At 40.4% G+C, this 26,629-nt stretch overlaps 4 protein-coding genes across 4 annotated transcripts; 2 read left to right on the top strand and 2 right to left on the bottom strand.

Moving 5' to 3' along the window:
* The first annotated feature begins 5,541 nt into the window (after positions 1–5,541).
* LOC4345446 (protein Dr1 homolog) lies at positions 5,542–9,958 on the top strand. The gene is made up of 6 exons (XM_015795422.2): positions 5,542–5,738; positions 5,873–5,979; positions 7,015–7,104; positions 7,698–7,792; positions 8,877–8,945; positions 9,031–9,958. The coding sequence occupies exons 2-6, from the start codon at positions 5,925–5,927 to the stop codon at positions 9,610–9,612; spliced, it is 891 nt and encodes a 296-aa protein (XP_015650908.1). The 5' UTR covers positions 5,542–5,738; positions 5,873–5,924; the 3' UTR covers positions 9,613–9,958.
* A 773-nt stretch (positions 9,959–10,731) lies between these two features.
* Positions 10,732–13,798, bottom strand: LOC107275812 (clavaminate synthase-like protein At3g21360). The gene is made up of 3 exons (XM_015794148.3): positions 13,367–13,798; positions 12,992–13,245; positions 10,732–11,725 (listed from the first exon to the last, which is right to left on the bottom strand). Exons 1-3 carry the CDS (start codon positions 13,736–13,738, stop codon positions 11,380–11,382), a joined length of 972 nt encoding a protein of 323 aa, XP_015649634.1. The 5' UTR covers positions 13,739–13,798; the 3' UTR covers positions 10,732–11,379.
* A 2,934-nt stretch (positions 13,799–16,732) lies between these two features.
* On the top strand, positions 16,733–20,890 carry LOC4345447 (probable transmembrane ascorbate ferrireductase 2). The gene is made up of 4 exons (NM_001422551.1): positions 16,733–16,969; positions 18,720–18,768; positions 19,953–20,152; positions 20,249–20,890. Exons 1-4 carry the CDS (start codon positions 16,820–16,822, stop codon positions 20,552–20,554), a joined length of 705 nt encoding a protein of 234 aa, NP_001409480.1. The 5' UTR covers positions 16,733–16,819; the 3' UTR covers positions 20,555–20,890.
* Positions 20,891–21,240: 350 nt separating this feature from the next.
* LOC4345448 (double-stranded RNA-binding protein 4-like) lies at positions 21,241–26,334 on the bottom strand. Its single transcript, NM_001422549.1, has 6 exons — positions 26,134–26,334; positions 24,370–24,638; positions 23,314–23,524; positions 23,022–23,186; positions 22,705–22,918; positions 21,241–21,654 (listed from the first exon to the last, which is right to left on the bottom strand). The coding sequence occupies exons 1-5, from the start codon at positions 26,234–26,236 to the stop codon at positions 22,728–22,730; spliced, it is 939 nt and encodes a 312-aa protein (NP_001409478.1). The 5' UTR covers positions 26,237–26,334; the 3' UTR covers positions 21,241–21,654; positions 22,705–22,727.
* Between the last annotated feature and the right edge of the window lie 295 nt (positions 26,335–26,629).

Genomic DNA, 26,629 nt, shown 5'->3' on the forward strand with positions numbered 1-26,629 from the left:
GTATGTCATATGCTCATTCTTGCAATAATCATTAAACCTCAGTTGAAGAAAAAGGATCCAGAAGGAGAAGACGTTTGGCTTATACCCCAGTTGAGCTGCCTGTGGGAGTGGAGCTGAAGCCATCGCTAGACTGTTATTCCGCTGCTGTTTTTCTTTTCTTTTGTAAGTATGTAACGTTATTATTATGATGGATTTGTATATTAAATTGTCAGTTTGTGTACCTCGGCTGATTCCTAGACGAGGATTTTATGCACAAATTAGTTCGGAAATTACTAGTGAATTTCCGGGCGTGACAGCCAGCTTGCAGAGCCACGTGGCTGGAGGGAAGGTAACTCCCCTCTACTTCACATACCCCCGGACCCATATCTCCGACAGTTAATTTCCTGGGGAGGGTATTCCTTCGTATTTAGCCCCGGTTGTATGATCATGACGGGCTGTCGAAAGAAACTCGGCAGTCAGGGGTGGCTTCTCGAAGTACCAAGAGGGCATCGGATAGAGGGTATTAGCTAGTATATCAGTTAACTAGAATGTATGTATACTATACTATGTATACTATTAAGTATAGGAATAGATTTCCTTTCTCTTTTCTTTCCACCTAGCTTAGATTATTTATTATGAGAATGAGTTGTTAATGCTTGTGTGTCACTCTACCCTTGGATTATCTTAACCCCTGCTTAGAATATGATTATCACAAGTAATATATAAATTATTAGTCAATCTCTCTTTACATGATCTTCCCACGGGATAAAATAAATACGATACCCTTGGAATACTCTCGGGTTAAATGCTACAATGGTATATCCGTGTGCTTGCGGATGAACTCTGTAACCATAATATACCAGAACCAGAAGTATTTCTGCGTCATTGCTTGGAATTATATTTCTACTAATGTCGTCAAGAAATACCAAAACCCGTGAGCCGCTAGCCGAGCCTTCCAGGCCTAGCCAACCGACTCGTTTAGCCACGCACGCACACATGATTGCGTTGCCGCCTTTATTTCGTGTCCTGGCACAGCGCGCGTGTCCTGCGCCGTGTCAACCACGCCAGGATTTGTTCGCGCGAGCAGCCTCCGTCCCGTGCGCCGCCTCACTTCAGCGCCGTGTCGGCCTTGTCGCTCTCGTGCGCCGCAACCGTCCGCGGGCAAGCCTGACGGACACAGCGGGCCAGGACAAGCGCCATACAGCTCCTTTCTTCTCCCGTGAGCCGCAAAGTGCTCCCGAGCACCGCGGTGCACCGGACCCGCCTCGACCCCGTGCCTTGTTGCTCCTCGCTGTGCCGATCGCACATGCGCGCAACAACGAAAAAAAATTGAAAAAAATGTTTTTTTTACCGAAATCACAAGAATATACTGATTTGGGAAAGATTTACGTAAATATACAGCCTTCTCTCTTTTGTTTAGTGAGACGGCGATCTCGCTTAACGGCGGCGCGAAGGCAATAACACTATCGCTAATCAAAAAGCGGCACCGCTAATCACGCGGTCTCGTGCTCCAAAGGCGCGAGAGCGCTTTGGTCTCGCACCTATGCTATGCGCGATACCGTGGACATTATGGGTACCACATACCCACACAGCATGGATATTTACAAGGGATAGTCTATATGGGTAGAATATGTTTAGAAAAGGATTCGGGAATTATGTTAACTTATATCAAGAAAATATCCTGTAATCCTAGTTGGTTACTATTGTAATATATCTATAAGGTCTAGTCCGTAAGGAACAAGGTCTGTACATTGTAATCCTGGCTGATGAGGACATCCTTTCCAACGATACAACCATGCCTATTGCACAGTAAGGACCAATCACTAGAGCTCGAGCTCGTGAACTTAATTATTAGGTAAAGTCGTTCCTAGCTAATCATACAAGTGCTTATCAAAATTGGGTGCTACTAAGTGGTTGTTGTGATCTACTTGTTAGGAATATGAGAGAGGAACCAGATCGCAAACAGCATAAGCAGCGTTGATTTGGTGAAGTCAATGCTCTTCACTCCGAAGTGCGATGGGGCAAATGAGTACTTGTTGGAAAGATCTCGTCGTCTACTTTCAACTATGTGTGGCCTCAGCATCAGATTCCGCCCAAGCTGCTCAGAATGGCTAAAATAGTTTTCGCATTAGAAACTTGGGCTTGGGCCTTGTATCTTTACAGCCCATTAGAGGTCCACAAAAACTAGGGTTTTCTTCCACCTCCTCTCCTGGTCATCCCTCCACCCATATAAACCCTAGCAGCCACCATTTTGCATTTTTTGGGTTTTGTTTAGATGCAAGTTTAGTTTCAGCTACTTGTACTCGCGTGTGTCAGCTAGACCACCCGGATACTTGTATTCAGAACCCCATATTCGATTGTTTCAGTTTCATCATTTGACAAGTGTTGTGAGCTGTTTCCTTTTGTTAACTTGTTCTTGCTTGTTCTTCGATTGCTTGTAGGTTCAAGGTTGTTCTTGGCACGGCAAGAACAACAACAACGTGGAGTCTGTGTACCGGTTGCTAAGGCGCAGCACCCCTGTGGTAGTTGTAGTCGGACCGCCAATGTCGTGTCCTCCCCCAAATCAAAGTTTATTGTAGGGTCCCGAAACTAATGATTCGGTAACTGATGTATCAAGCCCTGGATCAGTAAATTGATACAGATTCAACAATCTGGATCTTCATTGCATACATTTGGACAAGATTTCAAAGGAAATTTCTTTACATAAAATAATAGGGTATTTATAAAATTGTGGCTAACTATTACAACAGAAGCTATAGAATGACCTAACAAAACCTAGCTTCTAAATCCTCATAAGCTAGATAACAATCAAGTGCTTCTCAAAATCTTAGGCCATGTTTGGGGAGCTGTTAACGACCAAATTTGGTAAATTAAGCATCGGAGATGGAGTTAAAACCGAAGCGGAATCAAAAGGATTGACGGTTTCGGAAACAGAGTGCGCATCGGCAGAGTTCGAATCGGATAAGGTGGCCAGAACAGCCGATGAAGCCGATTCCGACAAGAAAAAGATCAAAGTCATTATCAGATTGGGTTGATATGCTTAATGAGTATTGCCACACATGGATTGAGTCCGAAGAAGGCAATTGTATCTATTAATTAGGATATTTTATGCAATTTCCTTATATTTTGAGTCGGTAAGAGTTCACCTAAGGGACTTGTTCGTATCTAGAATTGTAATAGAGATAGGAGTCGTGTCTGACAAGGACATATTATGTACTTTTGGTATAAAAGCAAACCCAAACCCATGTAATCAGATAACAATCAGTTCAACAACACTTTCGGCGCATTGCCACCCTTTTACTTTCGTTTTGTTTCGACGAGTTCTTGCTTTCGAGTTTGGCTGCATCAGTCTAGATCTCCGACAAGAGGTAAAACTTGTTATGACGGCTTGCGTTCTCGGGATTAGTGCTTCCATTTTTATGACACTCTAATCTTGTTGATGTAATTCGTCGAGTTATCATATATTCTATATAATCTAGATCATTATTGCTATCTAACCTTGAATCGGCTAACATCTACTAGTGGATTCCAGCCGATAAGGTTAGATATCAACGTTGACTTAGATTATATAGTGTATCTACCATCTCGAAAGACTTTCATTGACTTGTTTAGATCTTATACTTCTCTTTATGCTTAATGCTGCATCGGTTAGGTCCGACCTATTAAGTAATATCTAGAATTATAATATCTAGCTTGTTTTATTATTGCTATTAGAGATAGTATCGGAGTTTCAGCCGTTCTTACCTGATCTTGTTCATTATTTTATGTACTTGATATGCTAAATCTGCCCTTTATATCAAGATCTCACTGTGGTAAAATATATTAAGCTTGTTATTAATCTGTTAAGCTATCTTAGCACTTGATTGATTTATGTTTAATATATTTTGCTTATATTGATATCTTAGTATAAAGTGGTATCGGAGTATTAGCCGATACACGTTAAATCTATAACATCGGCTATGCTATAAGCATATATAATCTCTGTTTTGGAGTACTTTTAAATGATTTATACTATCTCGGCACACTATCCGATCTATCCCAATCACTTAGTTTAAACATATTTTCAAGACTTAATTTATGTATTGTTGATATCTACAGCCGATCGAATAGATTTAACTTTCTTTTTGCTTTATATCTCACTGTCGATCTACTTTACGCAACATCGGCTAGGTTATAAACGATACGTCATTGGCCATAGCCGATCGGCTATCGTTTGAGGATTTAACTTTGTTTCCATGTTTCTTGTTGGTTACAGGATCAAACCAACTGGCACGTCCTTGAACCTAAAAGCAAGATTTAGGTCCTGCACTAGAGTTCAGATCTCTCAGGCCAGTGTGTGTTTTTCACATCAACGGGAGCTTAAGATTCTGAGAAGCAGCTGGTGAGAAGCTAGCTGGTTCCTAGCTTCTAGTTTCTAGTTTATTTTCTGGATTCTACAACTACAGTTTCTCAGTATCTGGACCAAAAAGTAGACTGTTTAGGGGAGCTTCTGATCACGGAAAAAGCTGTAGTAATTAGAAGCTCCCTAAACACGAAAAAGCTAACGGGCGATCAGTCGCGCGCGCCCCTTCCCGCGCGCGGAGAGGGACGGCGGACGCGCCGCACGAGAGGAGGAGGGAGTAGCGAGTTTTCCGTTTTTCCCTTTGTTTTTTGTCGTTTCTGTTCGGTTGTTTTTTTCTTTTTTTTCTTTTTTTTCTCCGTTTTTCTCGTTTCTTTTTGTTTGGTTTTTTCATTTTTTTTTCCGGTTTCTCTTCTGTTTCTTTTTTGTTTTTTTAAAGATGCATGAATATAAAGTTTGTATTCGTACGTATACAAAGTTTGTATATGCGTATGCAAAGTCTGTATACGTGTATGCAAAGTTTGTACTTTGTATACGTGATGTATTTTCTAGTTTTTATTTTATTTTTTAATATGTACGTATATAAAGTTTGTATATATCGTATATAAAGTTTATACACATCGTAGTTTGTATACGCGTATGCAAAGTTTGTACTTTGTATACGTGATGTATTTTCTAGTTTTTATTTTATTTTTTAATACGTACGTATATAAAGTTTGTATATATCATATACAAAGTTTGTATACGTGCATATTTTTTTATACATCAATATATATATATATATATATATATATATATATATATATATGTTATAGTAGTAATAATAATAGTAGTATAACAACAGCAGCAGCAGTAGTAATAGTAGTACTGTAGTAGTACTAGTACTATTAGTACTGACCGCGCGCCCGACTAGTGGCGTATTAGGAACAGGCCTTTTGAGATTAAAGAGGTCCTAAGATGGATTCCTCACTTATTAATGGTGGCGTATTAGGAACAGGCCCTTTGAGCTTAAAGAGGTTCTAAGATGGATTCCTCACTTATTAATGGTGGCGTATTAGGAACAGGCCCTTTGAGCTTAAAGAGGTCCTAAGATGGATTCCTCACTTATTAATGGTCGAAAATGTGTTTGACGCGCGTTCGCGAATTAGTTTCTCGTCTTTCAGCCGGGCCGTAGTCTATTCTGTCCGCCTATTCAAAAAGCCCATAGCAGCAAGCAGAAGCCCATCGTAATCGGTTAGCCTCTCTCTCCTCTGACTCTGACTCCTTCCTCCCTTGCCCATCATCGTTCGTTCCCCTCCCCTCCTCGATTCCCCGTCTCCTCCGCGTGAGCTCGCCGGAGCACCGCCGGCCGATCCCCCCCACCCCCGCCACGCGAGCAGCGCCGCTCGCGCGGCCTGCTGCCCCCGCCTCACCCTCGCCGGTGAGCAATCCCTCCTCCTCTTTCTCAGGCCTCTCTTCTAGATCTGGAAGCTTTTCTCCTCCCCTTGCCGTAACCCTAGCGCTAACATTTGGTTTTGTTTTTCTGACCAAATTTTTTTTGGGGAGGGGTTTCAGGTGAACGGCGCATGCCCCCCCGACGTTAGGTGTCGCGCCTGGAGACGCGGAGATGGATCCGATGGATATCGTGGGGAAGTCCAAGGAGGACGTCTCCCTCCCCAAATGTGAGCTGAACTCCCTTGATTCTGATTATGCGTTTTTTTTTCATGCTTTCTCTTCGTGCCTAGAAATTTTGATGCAATTGTGCTTGTCTGCGACCGGGCCATGGTTAATCTGCGAATTATCTGGTTAGGGTAATTTAATTTAATTTAATTTGCGTCAGTTCTATTTCTTTTTAGAGTTGATACTCCCGTCAGGTTACATTATGTGTGTTGTCTCAGGCAGGCGACTTGTTGAGACAAGAATTTAGGGTTTCTTTTTTTTTTGTATGTGATTTTATTTACATGCTCTTACAGAGGGAGGGAGGGGGTGTTCTGCTGTGCTAATCCGTTGTTAGGGAGGTTGAATTCACTTTTGGTGAATAGATTCTGTATGCCTAGGTTGTGTGAATTTGTGGTAAATGTGGACTTGAAGATTGCGCTGATTATTTTAGGGGTTTTCTTATTTGATGCATAGTGAGATTGTATGTGATCGGTCCATGTTTCAGATATTATCGATGACAGCAGACATGGAATAGAATGTTAACTTTCATGGAAAATCTAGATTGTGCTGCTTATTTCTTAGGAGTATGTTGCTTGAAGTTGGCACTACATTTGTCGGGTTCTGATAATCTGATTGGTGTTGTAAATATGGTACTCCTTTTGTGTACATTGATTTCATGCTCCAAGTTGACGATTTGTTTCTTTTGTGGTTATAGCACATAGCCACATACCTTTCCTTGAGTAGTTGTTTCCTTCAGATCGAAAATTAATGCATTTCAATTATAAACCTTGTGATAAATGGTCTTTGATGCTTACTATGAAGTCCAGTAATGTTTACTGCTTTGACGTTTGACAGCACAGCGCAGCTGTTTTAGCGAATTATAATTGTGATCCATAAATATTTCTCTGGGCCTGATGTAGTATTTCTAGCTATGAATTTGGACAACTGTGAATCGAAATTCATAGCCAAAAGTTGCTTTATTTTAGGGCGGAGGTAGTAGCATTTTTCTGTAATAAATTGTAGCTGATTTAAGTTAGCCGTTTTCTGTTACATTTCAGCAACAATGTTTAAGATTATAAAGGAGATGTTGCCCCCTGATGTTCGAGTGGCAAGAGATGCACAAGATCTTCTTGTGGAATGCTGTGTAGGTAAGAGAAGTTGGTACTATTTTTAATCAAGAATATGAACAGTGTATTTTTAATCTTACAAAGTTATCCGTTTTAAAAACAGTCTGGTGGACCATTGTGACGTTATTATCTGGTAAAATTTAGTCAAATCTGACTGGATGTATTTACAATTCTAAGTTTTCTATGTTTAATCATTAATGTAAAAGAGAATTAAGGGTATTTACGATTTTAAGTGTTCTATGTTTAGTCAAGTCTGACTGGATGTATTTACGATTCTAATGCAAAATCTATTGTGGCCCGTAAAAAAAATGGTAGGGTCGATATCTGATTTGTGTATAGTATTGTTAATCACATACCGTATTTTCCTGCCTGGAGCATAAAATCCATACTCTCACCAAATTTATTCATGTTATAATCCCTCCATGTTGTGAGTTCCTTAAACATTAAAATAAGTTATTCCCCAAACAGTTTGGATATTTTCTTGGATGTCTCTTGCAAGATGTCTCTTGCAACTTTCAACCTTATTTCAACCTAAGGGATATTGGTTGTAAAAAATAGCTGAAATTTCTCCCTTTCTGGATCTAATCACAATATGCATATTTTTTATATATCAGAGTTCATCAACCTCCTATCTTCTGAATCCAATGAAGTTTGCAGCCGAGAGGACAAGAAAACTATTGCTCCTGAGCATGTTCTTAGAGCTCTGCAGGTTTGCCTTTCATTTCCTGAATATTAACATTATTTTTTATCACTTATGATGCTGTCCTACCTGTTTTATCATGGTCGTAGTTTTGTAGTATATTGTCAATATTTTTTCCTTATGATTATGGACCTTATCTATATTGTTTCAGTATACTGCAAAATAAAGATAAAAATAACAGAATGCCTGGAACAGAGTAAAAGGGGAATATATGAATGTTTCTTTTTTGAAAATGAAGGATTTGAGTATCTTAGAGCTCTTTTTCTGAGTGCAAATTGGTTATGACTATTGACTAAAGTCTGAAACTAAAATGCTGAATTTGTCTGATGGCAGTTCAGATATCTATATGCCATGGAATGCTATTACTACACAGCTAAAACTGATCTGCACATATGTGTTCATTTGTTAACATGATTTTAGGGGGCTGAAAGTAGAATTGGGCTTGGACTACCCAATTGAGTGTGGTCTTAAACTCGTACTCCATTTTGGGCCCTGGTGGACTTTTTTCGGTTAGATCATGGATATGTATTGAACAAGGTCCAATGGAAACATTTCAATGGAAACATTTCAATAGTAAAATACTTCTTGGGCAGGAGTTGAGCCTCAACATTTGATGTCCAATGTTAAAACACACCATGAAGTTCAGAAGTTGTTGACAGCCACATTCACTCGGCGATAACCACATGATGGAAATTTTTATGGTGGATGTTGTTGCCTCATCGCATTGCAATGCTAAGCAGTGGCTTAGCATTGGCTACGGTTCATAGGACCTCAACATTCTCCTTGCTCCCTTGTCTTCCTTCATGGAGTGTTGTGCTTTCTTCCTGGGAGATGTACTTTTGCTTCTACATGATTCAAACATCAAGTCTTGAAAAGCTCGAATTTTTTTTTTTTGTAAATGAAAAAATATGTATAGAACCAGCTGAGAACCTTGTTTTAACCAAACACTCAGGCTCCAGGTTCCGGAACCCTGCAGTGTAAACCTATTTCTGGCTGATCTACCTTTGAAATAATTGTTTTCCAACTAGTAGTTGGTACTCGCCAATATGTGAAATCTCCAGACTTATTTCAGTTTTTTTTTTCATTTTGGCAGGATCTTGGCTTTAGGGAGTACATTGAAGAGGTTCAAGCGGCCTACGAACACCATAAGCATGATACCCTGGTTTGTACTATTTTTTTCCCACAGAGATATGCATAGTATCCATCATCTATGCAGGATACATTGACACTATTTTTTCATCGAGCAGGATTCTCCAAAAGCAAGCAAATTCACTGGTGTGGAGATGACAGAGGAACAAGCTGTAGCTGAGCAACAGAGGATGTTTGCTGAGGCCCGAGCAAGGATGAACAATGGTGCCGCCAAACCGAAGGAGCCAGAACCTGAAGCGCAGCAACAAACACAACAGCCACCACAGCCTCAGCTGCACCCTCAACCACAGCAACCCCTGCAGCCTCAACTTCAGCTCCATCCTCAACCACAACAACAGCCCTCACAGCTACATCCTCAACAGCTGCTGCATCCTCAATCGCAGCAAACTCCGCAGCCTCAACCTCAGGTCCACCCTCAACCACAGCAGCCTCCACAGCTGCAACCGCAACCTCAGCTTCTCCAGCAACCGCAGCTGCCCCAACAGCTGCAGCCGCAATCTCAGCTCCCCCCACAACCGCAGCAGCCCCCACAGCTGCAGCTGCAATCTCAGCTCCACCCACAACCGCAGCAGCCCCCACAGCTGCAGCCGCAACCTCAGCTCCATCAGCAACCGCAGCCGCAGGCAGAGCTGCAATCACAGTCACAACCACAAACAGAACATGGCTTGGACAGTTCATGATTCAGATTCCATGTTGTGTAGCCTCAGTATAAGGAAAAGTTGGTGTACTTCCGCTGGCATTTACTAGGACTCTGTGTGCCCCTTGATAGTTTTAGGTTTCCATGCTTCATGTACAATGTAAATCCAGTGTGATTTCAGTTACCATGTTGCTAATAATCTGAAGCTCTCTCTAGTCACTGATGTTATTACTTTTCCAAACACCCTTTCTCTGACTCTATGACTGTAGTAGTATCATGGCATGTATGATGCCTTGTCAAAAGGGACTCCATTAGCAGTGTAACTTGACTTTTGCCGATGGCGATGGTGATTTCAGTGACTTGTTAATTGCAAGGTGCCATTTGTCTCACTGAATTGACTGTACACCTTTCTTATATTTCGGAGAACCCTAAGCTATTCTGGCAATCTTATTGCTGCATCTGTTTTTGTGGGCAATACATCTGAAGCTGCATTACACTGTAGTCTAACACCCAAGTTTCAGGAAGACGCTATGAGAGCAGGTACAATAGTAGGCTATAAGCTAACTATAAACATATCTTAAAGAGATAAAAAGAGAGAGAATACCAAGTATTAATACTATACTCCCTCCGTTTCATAATATAAGTCATTCTAGCATTTCCCACATTCATATAGATGTTAATGAATGTAGACATATGTCTATATTCATTAACATATATTCATTAACATCTATATGAATGTGGGAAATGCTAGAATAACTTATATTGTGAAACAGAGGTAGTAGTAAGCAACTATTGTATGAATTATTAACATCAATATGAATGTGAAAAATACTAGAATAACTTACATTGTGAAACGGAGGAAGTAATAAGCAACTATTGTATGAATTGGCTATTACATTGACTATAGATGATTTGGAGCTAGTAGTTGGCTATACCATTAAACTTGCTCTGAATGCGCCCTCTTGTGTTTTAACGGTTTAACCATGTAAATTGTGAATTAGCCAAGGCAATGAAGCAGTCCACTACTTCCATAAGTTTTGGTTACTGCAAAATTCAAGTTCAACATCATAGCTAATCACCATAACCGTGCATGAAACCAAGGCTTGCATTACAGAAAAGATGCCAAATAGCACATGAAAACTGAGAAAGCAGGGCCTCCATATATCAGTGATATCACATCGATTATTTTATTAAATTAAAGAAGATAACAGTTAAACAGTCCACACACAAAGACATGATCACACATGTCATACAACACACTGATACTGGCACAAGCTGACAAAAGCACAGCTACTAATACATCATTAACCACAACCATCTCCCCACTTGTTGCTACTTCTAATTACCATCACAAATCTAACTAATCCCGTTGACTTACTCCAACCTTGAAGCTTTTATTATATATATAAAATATATATAATTGCACACACATATATACACGTATCAAACTTTTAACGCACCATGGAAGAGAGCCAAATGTAGCATCACCGAGGAGGAATAATAATTTAATTAACCAGCTTAATTGATACTCCCTCCGTTTCAGGTTATAAAACGTTTTGATTTTGGTCAAAGTCAAACTGCTTTAAGTTTTACTAAGTTTGTAGAAAAAACTAGTAACATTTTTAACTCAAGACAAATTTATTATGAAAATATATTCAATTATTGTTTTGATAAAACTAATTTAGTATTATAAATATTGCTATATTTATCTGTAAACTTAGTCAAACTTGAAACTGTTTGACTTTGACCAAAGTCAAAACGTATTATAACCTGAAACGGAGAGAGTAATAAGAAGTGATGTGACGACATTTCACTTGCAGGTGGCGACGAGGACTCGGCGGGGCGGCAGCGAGGGGCGGCGGCCGTGGAGGGTGGCGAGGTTGTCGAGGATGAGCACGTCGCCCACCTCCCACCGGAACTGGATGCTCTCCTCCTCGATGATCTCGCCGCACCGCGCCACGAACGCCGTTGGGATCTCGGCGCCGTCCGCCATCGTCGCCGAGCTCAGTGCCTTCCCGTGCATCCCCACCACCGTGTTGAACCACATCCGCCGACCCTGCCGCCCCGGGAAGACTCGCGTCAGCTTCCTCGGCCCTAGGATCGTCCTCGCCCCGCCGTTCGCCAGCCACTCCACCTCCATCCCTAGCGCCCGAGCCCTGAATACGCACACATGGCCCATTAGAGCAAGGATAAAAGTGCGCTATAAGTTAACTGTATGCTTACGTGGAGGACAGAGCCAACAAAGAAAAAAGAAGGTGTTGGCTCTCATGCAATATTTACTCTGCACGTACTCCAAGACAAATACATTGAATGCATAAGTGAGAGAATAGTTAGGAGAAGAAAAATTGAACACAATCTAACAACTAATCTATTATATATATTGGCAATAGGATTACTAATAATTGACAGTCAGCTTTACTATTAAACTTGCTCTTAGACGGTGATGAATTAATATTCCTAATTTCCTATGGATTGGTCTGGGAAACTATACTAATTGTATCACATATATCTCTTTCATAAATAGCAAAGTCATGTTTCCAATTATGCAAAACAAAACATACACGTGCACATACCACATGGCACGTTTCCGAATGCGCACTCTAACCCATAAAAATACGAAGGCTAGAGCCAAAATCAATGATTAAAATAAATGTATTGAAACTGTGTGGATGTGTGCATTATAAATGGTTGGAATAATGATTAGTTGAACTCTAGTGAACGTCACGTGCCTATGACTTCATCACCCCTTTTTTAATGCAAAATTAAATTTAGTCTAAAAAAAGTAAAAAAACATATTAAATTGGAGTATGAAAAAGTATACTCGCGTTTGCATGCGTTTTTTCTTATGTGTGTAGGTTGATTTGACCATATGTTACAATAATTTAACTCGTGTTACCGTTTTAAATCATAACTATTCAAATCAAATGCAACAAATGAGAGCACGTGTCCTAGAGTACGACTTAAAATCCACTTCGGTATTACAGATGCTACTTGCATTGATTTTGTTGGTTCTGATAACAGGTGAATTTTGCCGGCTTTGGTGATTAAGTTATGAGAAATGGAGCATTCGTGTTAACAAACATCTTCACCAGATGGTGCATTCATACTTTAGCATCCGTCCGTCCTATGACGTGAACTTTGACATATATTCTAAACTTTTATAACATCTACATGCAATTTTTTTTAATTATTGGCTTTATTACCATATTGAGATTTGGTGCGATTTTGACCATATATTAAATTACAATTTCAACCAACAGTGTATATATGTGAATTTATTTAGTTACATTGAGATTATTGCAACTCTGAAAAATGCAATTTCAACCAACAAAACCGTATATTGCTCGGTTTAATTGGTTATAATTTATAAAACTTAAGCTGACAGGGAAAGACACGCAACACTAGAATTGTAGGTCAATTACCTCTTCTCGGCCTCGGCCTTGTCGGTGGTGGCGAAGGCGTCCTCCCACCCTCGGCCGCGCATGGACTTGGTGTCGTTCTTGCTCAGCGCCGTGAACGTGTACCGGAGGCCCTTCTCGTCGAGCTCCTCCACCATCTCCGGGAACTCCTCCATCACCCTCTCCGTGACCCTGAAGCTCGGCACGAACGGCGTCTCCCCTCCCTCCGGCGGCGCCACCTCGCAGAACAGTATCACCTTCCCCGGGAACTCCTTTATCTGCAATTAACCCACCACACGGACGAACACCTTCGTGTCAATGGCGGCGGCGACACGGACGAACACCTTGTCGTCAATGGCGACGCGACGCGGCGGCGGTGGCCGAGTACTACGTACGTACCAGGACCATCTCGTGGTGGTAGTAGATGAACTCGTCGAGGGGGCCCTCGTTGGCGGTCCAGACGCGGCCGTGGACGTGGGTGCGAGGCGCCGGGCCGACGTACCGGATGTCCGGCCACCCCAGGGCGCCCACCACGGCGTCGAACTCGGCAGCGTCGCGCACGCCGAACCCGCGCAGCAGCACGGCGCTGTTCGACACCACCTTCGCCTCCACCCACTCGCGCCTCGCGCGCAGCGCCGCCGCCAGCGCCTCGCCGCCTCGCTCGCCGGAGCCGGACGACGCCGGCGTCAGCACCAGCGGCACCTGCTCGCCGTCGATGGTCTTCTGGCCGTCGCACTCCCCCACGCTGAAGAACTCGCCGTCGCCGCCCATGGCGTCGTACGTCGATCGTTGCAAGAAACAAGAAAGCAAGTGCAATGTGGTGTGGTGGTAGTAGTTGCAGTTTGCAGGTGTATATGTGTGTGTATAAATATGGAGAGGAAGTGGATGCAGACACGGAGAGCGCGACAAGGTTCAAAAACGATGAAAGAAAGGATAATACATTTATCTCCACAAAGATTCGTGATGGAGAGAACAAGTAAAGCGAAGGAAACTATGCACTAGTAAGTTTCAACCTCATCTACAACTCTAAAAAAACAAATAAAATCATGGTCTCTGCTCAGGTTGGTAGATTCTAAGTATTAGGCTTAACGTGTGTGCTCATATATTTTTTAAAAAAAACCTTAATAAATAATATATCTCCCTGCTATGTGTGGCTCGCGGCTATATCAGTATCGGTAAAAAAAAACAATATAGTGCAAGAAAAAAAGTGTTTTAAGCACTTGTAAAAACCTTGAAACTAATTAAATTAATGATTATATACAACATATAACTCTTAAAGTCGTTCACTTCATCCTCTGAACTTGACTAAAACCATGTTATTTTGAAGATAATTAAAATAGAACGGGTTTGCAGCCACAACAGGGGAAAAAGAACTAAAACAAACTACTACTCGCTCCATTCCAAAATATATAAGTAATTTTAATGTCAAAATATAATCATTTCTAACACCACGTGTCTTACAAGCACATATCATTCAATTTTTTTCACATATTACCCTTAACCTCTCTCATGCCCTAACCATAACTCATTTAATGAGGGAATTATATTCTTTTCTATTCAACCTTAACTTTTTGTTTAAATAATTAGAAATGTTTATATTTTAATACGGATGTAGTATAAGAGTGAAAAGTAAATTACTTGGAGAATATGTTGAGCTTTTTTCGTTCTTGGCAGATTTACAGACTGCCAAAGTAGTCGAAGATTTTGTTTTAAAAGATGAAAAATGAAGACCAAGATTAATTGTTGCTCATCGACCAATATCAAGCTACTAGGTGCCTCCTACAGATGCAACAATGAAGCTGATTTACCCAATGGCGCTGGTTCCGGTTTTAGTTTGAGAGGGCCCATGGTAATTAGGAGGTAAAACCGCCATGGTCTTAGTTTCCACCGCTAAGATGATCTTATTATGCGTGTCCTTGCAATACTGGTTCTAACTAAACTTTGTCATATTTGACCGGCGAAAATAACTCTATTGTCTTGTGTGCAGCTAACTCCTGCGATATGTACACCATATTGGTCATGGTCTTCAAAATATAAGAAAAAAAAGAAAAGAATTACCACGCTCTCGTCAGTGCTTGCATATTAATTCCCAATACAATGCCCATAAAAAAAACCTAATGAAATGTACTCCGTTCGGGTTTTAATATATGACACCTATAATTTTTTAATATATTTTCTATCCGTTTTATTTAATTATTATTATTATTTTGCTGTGACTTGATTTATCATTAAAGATTGTATAAAAATATTTTATATTCTTTTATGTTTGCACGAAATTTTGGTATCGTATAGGGTATGACAGTTGGAGACTCCAAATTCTGGAGCAGATATCCCTATGGAAAGGAGAGAATATTACTTAATTTGAAACCGCACTGACTAGCACTGGTGATTATATATAGGAGTATAATTGAGAACAAGGCAACCTGACAGATGGATGGAAGCTAGTGCACTTGAGAATTTTGAGGTTGATGACCGTGCTTAATGAGGTGGTTGGACGGCTTGACTAGCTAGTTAGTTTTGTTGTTTTAGATTATGCACGCCCAATGATTTCAGTACAAGATGTTGAGAGCTATTGTTCAAAGGATTGTTCTTCATAGTTAATTTACCCAAATTACAACATTAATTTAACAGGAGTTAGGTATACGTGTGTGTAAAATAAATAAAGGGGGACTTTAAATTCTCTGTTTTGCTTTGGGTTTATGGGGTGAAAAAAGAAACAGGTATAAAGTTTTTACAAGCGTATAAATTTCAATGTTACCAAATAAACCCTCGTGTTTCTGTCATTTTAACAGCATAGTTTTGTTAGTCGCTTCTATTTCCCTTTTACCATTGCATAATGTTCAACAAGTTTTTTTTTATTTTATCGGGTCAAAAAAACATGTAGTTTGGGCATTTATATGCTTGTTAATTAATGTTAATGTTTCAATCCAATATAAAAATGCGTACGCCGAGCCTAGCCAATCCAATATAAAAAAGACGTGTCTCTTCTATTCCTTCTATTTCAAAATAAACAAATCTAATATGAGATATGACATATCCTAATACCAACATCCTGTACTAGATTTATTTATTTTGAGTTAGAGGAATTACATTATATTTCTTGCCAGTCCTTGACATAACAACTATCACATTCATAGCCCTTTTTAGGCTGTAACCCCTCCTCCCTGGCACGCAAAACGAGGTTCATTTCATTGCATGATTAATTAAGTATTAACAAATTTTTTTTGAAAAATTGATTAATATGATTTTTTTAAACAACTTTCATATAGAAAGTATTTCATAAATCACACCGTTTAGCAGTTTGAAAAGCGTGCACGAGAAAAACGAGAGAAATGGGTTAAAAAAATGGGGGGAAGAACACACTACTATGTTCCATAAAAAGGCAAACTCTAGGGGTGTGTTTGGAATGAGAAATGTGGGGTGGGATTGGAATTAGGAAATAAATGAAGGGTTAAGATTAAATGGAAGAGAGAATGAATAATTAAGATTTAAAGATATCTTTTGGTGGGTGGGAAATCATTTTCCTATCCCATTAGTCAAACACTGCCTAGCTACGAACATGTACAAGTATTTATCCAGATTCATATGTAGAGTGAACTCTTTTTTTTTTTTTTTTTGATGGAGGCGTAGGTGTTCAGGCGCTTGCGTAAAATTAGTACTCCACAACAACTAAGCAGAAAGCGTACACATGAAAGACGCTTCTCCCTTAGGAATACGTATTCACTAGTTCACACTTGGTCAGCTCGAAAGGAAGAAAAAAAAATTGTTGGCGTCTTTGCTTCTCCTCGTCTCCCTCCTCCTCCTTCCCCTCCGGCGCTCGATCTCGCTGAGTCGCCGCACACCATTTTGGCGATGGCGGCGGCGCCGGCGGCGAGGTTCCCGGTGTTCGGGATCGTGCGGCTGCTGGGCCTGGCGGCCGCGGCGGCCATCGTCGTCTGGGCCGTCCACTTCCGCGGCGGGATGGCGCTCTCCTCCGAGACGGACAAGCTCCTCATCTTCAACGTAATAATAATGGAGTATTCTCGAGAGATCCCTGCCTCTGTATATATATCTCTAGCCCCCCTGGCCCGCGGATCGCGCGCTGATCTTGGTGGTGTCTCTGTCTGTGTGCGGGAATAATCTGATCTGTTGTTTTCCCAAGGTTTCGATCGAGTTCTTGTGTATTGACCCAGCGAAGATGCAATGCGAGGGCTTTCTTTTGTTGCGTATTTCGGAGGTTTAGGAGAGTTTTTTTTTTTGGCTGCTGCGTGTAGTGAATTTGGATTGGAGGAAGGGTTTAGCTTTTTTGCAAGAAGTTAATTACAAGGGGAGAATTTTGAATTCTGGGAAGCTGACAATCGAGCCTGATGCATTTCGAAGGAGTTTAGCGCTCTCTTCTAGGGATATTTTAGACCTGAGATGATTTGGGTTCGTGTGATGACTTCATGGGTGTGATATCTTAGGCGTCTTTTGTTTTAGTGAGTGCTAAGCTTTGTTTGTTTCGTTTTTCTCACTCCATTTGCTCAAGTTTGTAATTTTGGGCTACATTAATAGGATTACCAAACTGCACCACATCCCTTGTTCGAGATCGTTGTACATTGCCATTGGACTATGTTCCTGAAGTTTGTCGTTAATGGCTCAAAGTTATTCTAAATTTTTAATGAAAAGGGAAAGAAAACCCTTTTCAGAATGAAAATGAGAGAAGATTTGAAGGCTTGGTTGGATAGTAAGTTTGTAACAAGCCTGGAAATCTTTTGAAGTTTTGGCTTCTTAATTGTTGACATTTAAGTGATGAACAAAAAAAAAGCATCGACTACCGAGGATAATTAATTATTTCAGAGTACTTGAGTCCTGCAGTTAGATCATTTTAGTTCAGGGAGGAAAATGCATATGCACTTGGATAGCCACCTAAATCATTTAATAGGCAGCACCACAAGAAGCAACTTTCAGCATTATAGCACATGAGAAAGACAACAAGAAGCAATTCATGCTTTGTTCTGAGAATTGTTTTTGAGTTATCTTTTTCTGGTTTTACACCAGTAAGCCTGTCTTTCACAAATAGAATCACCATTTGTGGTGCTGTCTAGGAAGACTTTGAGGGAGCTTTTACTCCATACATACTGTAACTCTACTTGTATTCCTACGTGGGCATGATTACTAGGGAAGGGAATTTATATCACTGAACATAATGGTTTTACCGATTGTAGAATAATAACACATGTGGAATTACTAGGGAAGGGAATTTATATTAATTTATGTGGATACCTACGAAAAGAAGGTGAAAGTAGCTAGTACATGGCACTCTCTTTGGTTAGCATTTACACACGTGTGCGTGCACTGCGGTTCACGCACAAAAGAGCAGAGTGGCCCTAGAAAATAAACAGTAAAGTTTTCTGCCAGCTAGTGAACATGATTTTGTCCTATCTTGGGCAATTGAAAGTTTTTGTGTAATATTCTGTTCCATATTTTGCTAAATAAGGCTGGGAAATGAATTAAGCAGCCAACTATGTAATATTTTTACTTATACATTTAATCAACATATATTATACATTTAATCAACATATAATCTAAAATAATAATTTCCATGTCCTCAAGTGGTTTGAATTTTGAAACTTCGAATGTGCTTTATTTCATGTAAACAACTGATTTGTAGGTTTTGCCGGCTAAAAAATGTGGGTTTGAGTTGCGTTCGCTAGATAGTAATGTTAATTGATGAATTGATTACATAAATCCCATCTTGTTATGATATTAAAACTGCCTTCTGTTATTTCAGGTTCACCCAGTATTGATGCTGATTGGATTGGTAGTCCTGAATGGGGAAGGTAGTGTGTTAACCACTATTGAACTCCAATCGAATTGGATCTTGGAATGGCCTTCATGTTGGCTTGTTGCATATAAATATTTTTATTGCTTCATTAAACAGGATACAGAGTTTACTGTTTTTTCGATTTATGCATACATCTAACTGTAGCATTTTTCAGATATGCAAAATATCATGCCTCTGTATTTTCATGCAGTACAGCATGAACAAAAAATAATGACATTGAGACATCCTAGGTAGATTATATACAGTTTCCTTGATACTCGATACATGTCAAAATCAAGTACCAAGGAACCAGGAAGGGGCTGTTCACTTTGACGCCATTTTCAACCATATCATTTTTTGGCAAAGTTACCAAAAAAGTGGCTACATTTAGTTTGTTGTCAAATTTAGTAAATACATAAGAAATCCTGCCAAAATTTGGTAATATTGTCAATATTGCCAAAATTTTGACATTGCCAAAATTTGGTAAGGTTTATTTTGGCATCAAAGTGAACAACCCCGAAGTAAGATATTTACACCTAATGATACTTGGTCCTGGCTGAATAGTATTTGATTTACCCAAATCAACACCTAGTTCCATATTTTTCTTCAAAAGCTTAGTTGGAGATATAAAACCAAAAAAGAGTTGCTGAATTTACTTTTTCTGTCACTTTCTAGCTATTTCCTATTGAATTGGTTACCAAATTACTCTTTTCCGATTGAAACATTCAAATTGGTAGTTCTTGTCTGTAGCTAGAAAATTTATCGACTTAGCAGAAACCACTCCAGGCCCTTGTTCTGAGGACTAATGTGATTATAATTTATTTGCATTATATTACATATGCACCCAAATCAATACCCTTCTATGTAGGTCGTACAAAAAAAAGTTCATTCATCAAACTCTGGGAAAAAAGGGAATTCATCTTAACTAGTTTGAATTAGCTTCATGATATATGGTCACTTATAAACTAAACTCAATTAGTGCAAACTAACAGAAATCAGTTTGAACTGAGTTATGTATATGAAGGGAAAAACTCTGAATTTTGATATTGATCATACATGCGTATCAAACAGTCTAGAAATGAGTGTCTATGCATCAAGGTGCCTCATGTAATTTACTGGACATAAAAGGCATAGTTTTTATAGTGTGTTATAATAAATGGCAATAAGGTTTTAATGGATCGCTTATGGTTCTGCATGCAGCAATTTTGGCCTACAAGACAGTGCCAGGAACCAAGAAACTGAAGAAGCTAGTACACCTTGCCTTGCAGTTCCTCGCCATGCTCCTGAGTCTGATTGGGCTCTGGACTGTATGGAAGTTCCACGATGAGAGACAGATCGACCACTTATATACGCTTCACTCCTGGTTGGGCCTTTCTTGCATCATCTTCTTCAGCTTGCAGGTAGATATTGAACTATGCTCTTTTCAGTAAACATAAAAATATGTAAAGAGGTTTGCTTCCAACATATTCTCATCTTTATCGTTGATATCTCTACAGTGGGCTACTGGATTTTATACATTTTGGTACCCTGGTGGATCTAGGAGTGGAAGAGCCTCCCTGCTCCCCTGGCATGTCTTCTTCGGCCTCTTCCTTTACGTTCTCGCCATCGCCACAAGCGTTTCGGGACTTCTGGAGAAGTCGATCTTCATGCAGAGCGCAAAAATGATCGGGCGTTTCTCGACAGAAGCTATGTTTATGAACTCGTTGGGGATGTTGCTGGTGCTATTGGGGGCTCTTGTCATACTTGCAGTTGTTACTCCTGGAGTTGGCAAGATCGATACATACCGAGGCTCATCAGAGTGAGAGGGAGGCGGCGCGCTGTAGTTCTTGAGATGCAGTTAGTTCTGAACGACATTTCTGGCTCCAACTGAGGAATTTATCTGTACATCCCATTTTCACTGGAATTATTGTTACCTGTTTAGATCTGATGAAGAGAGTTATTTGTCGGTACACTTTTTAAGTTGTAGTGGTAGATTGATGATCAAATTGACATAAATTACGGCGAAATCCATTCTGGAGGACGTGGGCCCCGAGATGTTTGGGTGTTCTTAATGTATGAAGGAATACGGAAAAAGGAAAGCAGTTTTGTATGCTTAACAATAACAATTAATCATCCCATAAAATCGCTATTCTTGTTATACTTTGGAAAGTGTGAGTACGTGCAAATGGTCTTGTGTGCATGATTTGTGATGCCAATGCAACCTAGATCCGGTTTCCTGTACGAATTGCAATGCTAACCCTGGTGATCAATATTGTTCATACCAGATGATACGACACTTGATAAGATAATAATATCCTCGTGTGGTTGCCCAAACACTTGGCCTCGTTCGTTTAATCCCCAGACCAAGGGGATTGAGGGAATTGGAGGATAAAATTCCACACCTATGTTCTCCCCCAATCTCCTTCAATCCATTTTGGGATTAAAAGAACAAGCCCTAAGCATGTTAGTAACCACATCGTTAACCTCAAATAACTTCACAAACATAGTATGCAGCACAAGGGAGAATTAGACAAGCAATTAGGATAAATGCATCTGGATTCTCAGTGCATAGAAGAACAAAATCATTTGCTGATCATCCCGACTCGGAACAGATTTTCTTTGAACTAAACACACATGAACAGAGTGGATAACAACCATAAAACTACCAGCCTAGCACGGACGGACGGGGGTAGTTCATACTTCATGGCGTTGCTACTGTTTTGTTCGGCCACTACTACTACTACCACATGACTGATATTGTTGGTCTAATTACAGAAGAAAAGGAAACAGACTCCAATCTAATGCCATTTGAACACCGCCCATTGTACTGATGATCACTAGCTGCTTAGCATATCACCTACACAGCACCATGTTGTCACCAAAGCCTGTCAACCTCCAGCACAGAAAGATGGAATCCAAACTCCTGCAAGCCCAGAAAAGATCACCCGTTAGCTCAATCTAACATTTTTGAATAGTATATATTTCCAAAGAGAGCATAACAGGATCACTGATAGAACCATAATCGCTGTATCGGACCATATCCACGCTAGAGGGGAGTACATAATTATTACCAGAACCAGCATGCATAACATTAACCAGCACATTACAAATATCTCAAATCAGCATTATATGTTCCAAGCAACATAATCAGAACTTGAACATATCTCAGCTTTTTTTGGTCAGGATGAAACCGTTTCATATATGTTTCAAGCAGGTGGAGCTAGCTCCTTGGACTTTGGACCATCTCCATCTTACAAGAAAATATTACCCTAAGGCTAAGAGTGAATGGACACCCATGCGGATAAAGAGATTAAGCAAATATTGAATGCTGTTTGTTTTGATTTTCAAGGGCTCAATCAGGCTTTGAAGAGTTACATGGTGACTGCTAGTCGTGTGCTTTGTTTATTTCTGGGCAAGGCTATGACCCAAATACTAAAAATCAAAATGGATTCAACTAGCAGTAATAAACAAGGCAACAAAATGGTTTTAACTGGAAAAACTTTGAAGCACTCTTGAGTCTTAATCAATCCAAACAGGCCTATTTCATGAAAAGCATATGGTATCCCAGAATCCCTTGGATCATATAGTTACAACAAAAGAAATATAAAACTAATTCTCTTTTCAGATTATGCTGGAATGGATCCCCATACTTATTCAAACATGGAGCAAGATCAAGAACTAAACACAAACCAAATAAAGCAGGTCAAATTACATAAATTATATGTGCAGCTCATATCACAGGAAAGCACACGGCACCCTGGCTATTGATGAATTAACGCTCACTCTATTCAGGCTAGAAACTGCATGGCAAAAAGAAAAATAATATTTATTTCCATTAGCAGGTGTTCATGTAATTTTAGCTCTTTTACTTCATGTTGGAACTAATTCTCTATCTGGTAGTATATTTTAGACATGCTCTCCTTTTTGGCACCAAATCATGGTCTAGATACTGAAAATTTTAAAAAAAGATCACCTCAGGCTGTGAAGGGCAAGATGCTACTGTGCAACTCTTTCTTCCTTGACCTCTGGTCCTCTGACTTTGTTATCCTTGTGCTTCTTTGATACATGGACAGCTTGCTCAGATGGGTTGGAAGCTGGCTCAGCTGCTGGTCTGACTTTGGGTTCCTCAGCAGCGACTAGAGGGGCAAATAGAGCTTGTGGCACAGAAAGCATGTCGATTTCTCCATCTAGCAGCGGTTTAACAACAGTTAGCACTTGAAATATAAAAAAATGTTGGTGCATTGATTTACTGGAAAAAACAGCATGCTGGTTACACCAAATTAAACATACCATATAGTTTGAATATGGAAGGGGGTGTGAATTTTATAGGAGCAAAAGGAAGTTTCTTGTTTGTTGGATTACTGTCGATTCCTTTGTTGTACCCAGAAGGTGAGATTGCCCTGATGAGCTTTTCCTTCGATCTAACAATTTTCGCCATGGAAGTGTAATTTGTAGCTGGAAGACCAACCGAACTATTAGTTGTTAACTTATACTCTTGCAAGTTTGGTCACACAATAAAAGCAGTTCAAGAAAGATGGTGGTGATCCTTTTTTTCAGTCATGAAGAATGGAACTCATGTTACCTAAAAGTGACTTGACCGCAGCACGAGCTGCCTTCTGCTCTGCGTCCTTCTTGTTTCTTGCAGCTCCACCAGTATAAGTATGCCCAGCAAATGACACAGATGAAACATATGGAGTCACGGACCCTTCTGTCTTGGTTACAGAGTATTCTGGTTGATCAGTTTTTGTCTTAGTAGTATATTCATGAAGAATTGATTTGCTGAACACAACATCCTGAATGGAAGAAAAAGGAATGTGTGTTAGATAGAGGTCTTCATACTTATGAATGTTGAACGTAAATTTCAAAAGGTGAGAGAACAAGACCAAAATGTTAGATTGTACTAATAAGGTACATAGTTAGTCTCTGATTCACTGGCTTCTAAAATGTAAATAGTACAAAAAAAGGAGTTGCCAGAGGTATGCAGCCAGGGTCCTTGAATTTAAAAGGTGAACATTAGGTTCCCTCTACATGTGAGTCAAGTCAAAACAAGATCTAAAAATCTATTTTATCGGCAATTAGAGATGGCATAATACTGTCTCAATCTAAATAACAATTAGCCACGTGATTGTCATTATAAACCACAGGACAATGGATAATTGTGGAATTTAAGAAAATTCACATATTATTGAACAGATTTTGTAGGCCTTTATTGATCATTTAGGAACTTCATGTCCAACGTTTAGCTTAAAAAGGATCAAAGTGTCACATAATCATTAACCAATAACTAAGCATGCATGCCTTTGACCTCTATTGATAAATGTATACACACGTAAATGTTCAGTTCTGAAGTTCAGAGAGCACAGTACATACAAGACAGTTTACTTCAAAATAAATTATGATTTCGTTAACAACATAAAATGCAATGTAACCAGACTTCAAGAAAAGAAGCAGTAATGCTGAATCACATATAAGCATAGCCAAATCGTGCTTGTATTTTTTACTAACACAATGAAGACCAAAAAAAAAGCGAGATATGTTAACATGATGTTGCATAATTCAGAGCAAATATATAAACATTACTGCTGATTATGTGAAAGATGGTAAAGAACCAAGACAATGAATAGTTCAAATAAGGTACCTGATCAATGAGCTCAAACACATCTGTATCATCAGTCTCAGTCTCTTTCCTTTCAAGCAAGGTATCATAGGCTACTTTAGCAGCATCCTGCTCAGCGTCCTTCACACGTCTATGACAAAAAGTGGATGAAAACTCCTCACCATCCACCATGACAGTGGATTTGAACTTAAGCTGATGGTGTTCACCCTTGCACTTGGTACAGTAGATTGGCAACTGCTTATTTGCCTGCTGAAGATACTCTTGCAATTTGCTTTTGTAATTGCAGTGCGCTGCATAAGTAAAACGGAACAATCACTAGTTTTTTCACCAGCAAAATGCTAAAATGGATAGCGATGCATGTTATAATATGGTCCTAACATAGGAGAGTCTAATATTCAGGTACTGATCTGTTGCGATAATCACAAAAACCAGCTGCTATAACGCCACATTCAACACAAAAAGGGCAAGGTAAGCAATCACACAGTAATCAGAATATCAGAAGTTATACATGTATTCACTGCAATCTTTGCAAACCAAAAGGGAACAATTCTAACAAATAATTGCAACCTGAGAACAAGGAATTTGCTGCATGAACAGCAAACTGCATGGAAGAATAACCCGGAAACTCAACGAAAAATCAGACGCCCTTGGCCACGAAAAATCAACCCAATCCATCCACAAAAATGCACCTAGGATGCACCGCCATTCCACGGACCATGAAGCAACATCGCACACAACAATCATTAGTTTATTACTTTATTTCATCCTTGTCTCACAAGACCCTGGACTCCACAACTATTCACCAACAAAATGCTAAAATACATAGTGAGCATGTATTATCCTATAGTCCTAACATGGGAGCGTTTGCAATATTCAGGTAGTGATCTGATGCGATAATCACGAAAACCAGCTGCTATAACATCCAAATCCAACACAAAATGTGAGAGATGAGCAATCACACAGTAATCAGAATATCAGAACATATTCCCTATAAAACAAGTCAGTTGCAAATCCTGCAAACCAAAAAGGAACAATCCTGACAAATAACTGCAACCTGAGAACAAGGAATTTGCTGCACGAATAGCAAATCCTAAGGAAGAACGGCACAAAAATTTGCCGCTCCCTAGATACTAATATACGAAATCAACAAAAAACCAGACACCCTTGACCGCGAAAAAATCTACCCAATTCACCCACACAAACGCACCTAGGCCGCGCCGCCATTAGCACTGACCATGATACACCGACACACACAACGCCACGCTCCCCAAAAAACAAAAACAAAAACAAAATCTACGAGCACGTAATCTACCACCGCAACGGTCATCTTCAGATCGGGACATCACCTCACACAAATCCATAACTAGATTCCCTATCTAAACCAACAGATTACGCGATAAAAACGGAGAACGAAATCCAAGGCCCAACCACGCCGCAAACAATCTACCAACACAGATTAATCCTCCGATCGAGTCATCACCTCCACACGAACCCCTAAATTCCCTAACCCAATCCAACACAGATTACACAACGCCACGCTCGAAAAAAAAAACAGAGAACAAAATCGACGAGCGCGTAATCCAACAACCCCACCGATCATCTCCCGATCGGGACAACACCACCTCACACGAACCCCCAAATCCCCTATCCAACCCAACAGATTCAACCGAGAAAACGAAAAATACGGAAAAAACAAACAACCGAGAGCGATCAGGAGGAGGAGAGGGGGGGGGGGGGGCGAGAGAGGGGGGAAGGGATGAGGAATGGGGGGAGAAGAGGACGCACGGGGAGGGGGAGGCAGCGGGGCCGGCGAGTGGTCCGTGCCGGCGGTGGCGGTGTGGGCGACGGCGACGGCGACGGCGAGGGGTTCGGCGGTGGCGGCCGCCATGCTTGGCCTCTCTCTCTCTGTCTGCGGTGAGGCGGAGACGCGGGGTGGATTTGAGTCGGAGGCGAGGAGGAAGGAAATGCGTTGGGACGGTGGGGTTTACAGAGTTGGGTCTCGTGCTCCTCCCCTTAAATAGACCGATGGGAAACTTCGAGAAATGCGGGGATTTCTGTTGCGCCGTAAATATCTATCTGTTCATTGGCACACGCCGCGCCCAATCCCAAACACGAACACAGAACAGTGTGCTCTGCTACGTGTTATGCACTTATGTGTGGTGGTTAGGTGAAACCCCCTCTCCCCCAGCTGTTTGATCTGGGTATTTTCCTCTTACAAGCAAGTACGATAACAGGCTATACATAAGCTATAACCATATATCGAGAAGAAAAAAAAGTGATT

Source organism: Oryza sativa, chromosome 8, assembly GCF_034140825.1.
Source record: "Oryza sativa Japonica Group chromosome 8, ASM3414082v1".
Lineage (NCBI taxonomy): Eukaryota > Viridiplantae > Streptophyta > Magnoliopsida > Poales > Poaceae > Oryza > Oryza sativa.

What these genes read in the sequence shown, in the direction of transcription:
- LOC107275812 (XM_015794148.3), bottom strand. Translation starts at nt 13,738, where the DNA reads ATGGGCGGCGACGGCGAGTTCTTCAGCGTGGGGGAGTGCGACGGCCAG. An exon ending in ACCACCACGAGATGGTCCTG is followed by an intron (nt 13,246 to 13,366) that starts GTACGTACGTAG and finishes GGTTAATTGCAG; the next exon opens with ATAAAGGAGTTCCCGGGGAA. An exon ending in AAGGCCGAGGCCGAGAAGAG is followed by an intron (nt 11,726 to 12,991) that starts GTAATTGACCTA and finishes GTGCGTATTCAG; the next exon opens with GGCTCGGGCGCTAGGGATGG.
- LOC4345448 (NM_001422549.1), bottom strand. Translation starts at nt 26,236, where the DNA reads ATGGCGGCCGCCACCGCCGAACCCCTCGCCGTCGCCGTCGCCGTCGCC. An exon ending in CCCGCTGCCTCCCCCTCCCC is followed by an intron (nt 24,639 to 26,133) that starts GTGCGTCCTCTT and finishes TTACTTATGCAG; the next exon opens with CGCACTGCAATTACAAAAGC. An exon ending in TGTTTGAGCTCATTGATCAG is followed by an intron (nt 23,525 to 24,369) that starts GTACCTTATTTG and finishes TCTTCCATTCAG; the next exon opens with GATGTTGTGTTCAGCAAATC.
- LOC4345446 (XM_015795422.2), top strand. Translation starts at nt 5,925, where the DNA reads ATGGATCCGATGGATATCGTGGGGAAGTCCAAGGAGGACGTCTCCCTC. An exon ending in GGACGTCTCCCTCCCCAAAT is followed by an intron (nt 5,980 to 7,014) that starts GTGAGCTGAACT and finishes GTTACATTTCAG; the next exon opens with CAACAATGTTTAAGATTATA. An exon ending in ACCATAAGCATGATACCCTG is followed by an intron (nt 8,946 to 9,030) that starts GTTTGTACTATT and finishes TTCATCGAGCAG; the next exon opens with GATTCTCCAAAAGCAAGCAA.
- LOC4345447 (NM_001422551.1), top strand. Translation starts at nt 16,820, where the DNA reads ATGGCGGCGGCGCCGGCGGCGAGGTTCCCGGTGTTCGGGATCGTGCGG. An exon ending in ACAAGCTCCTCATCTTCAAC is followed by an intron (nt 16,970 to 18,719) that starts GTAATAATAATG and finishes CTGTTATTTCAG; the next exon opens with GTTCACCCAGTATTGATGCT. An exon ending in TCATCTTCTTCAGCTTGCAG is followed by an intron (nt 20,153 to 20,248) that starts GTAGATATTGAA and finishes ATATCTCTACAG; the next exon opens with TGGGCTACTGGATTTTATAC.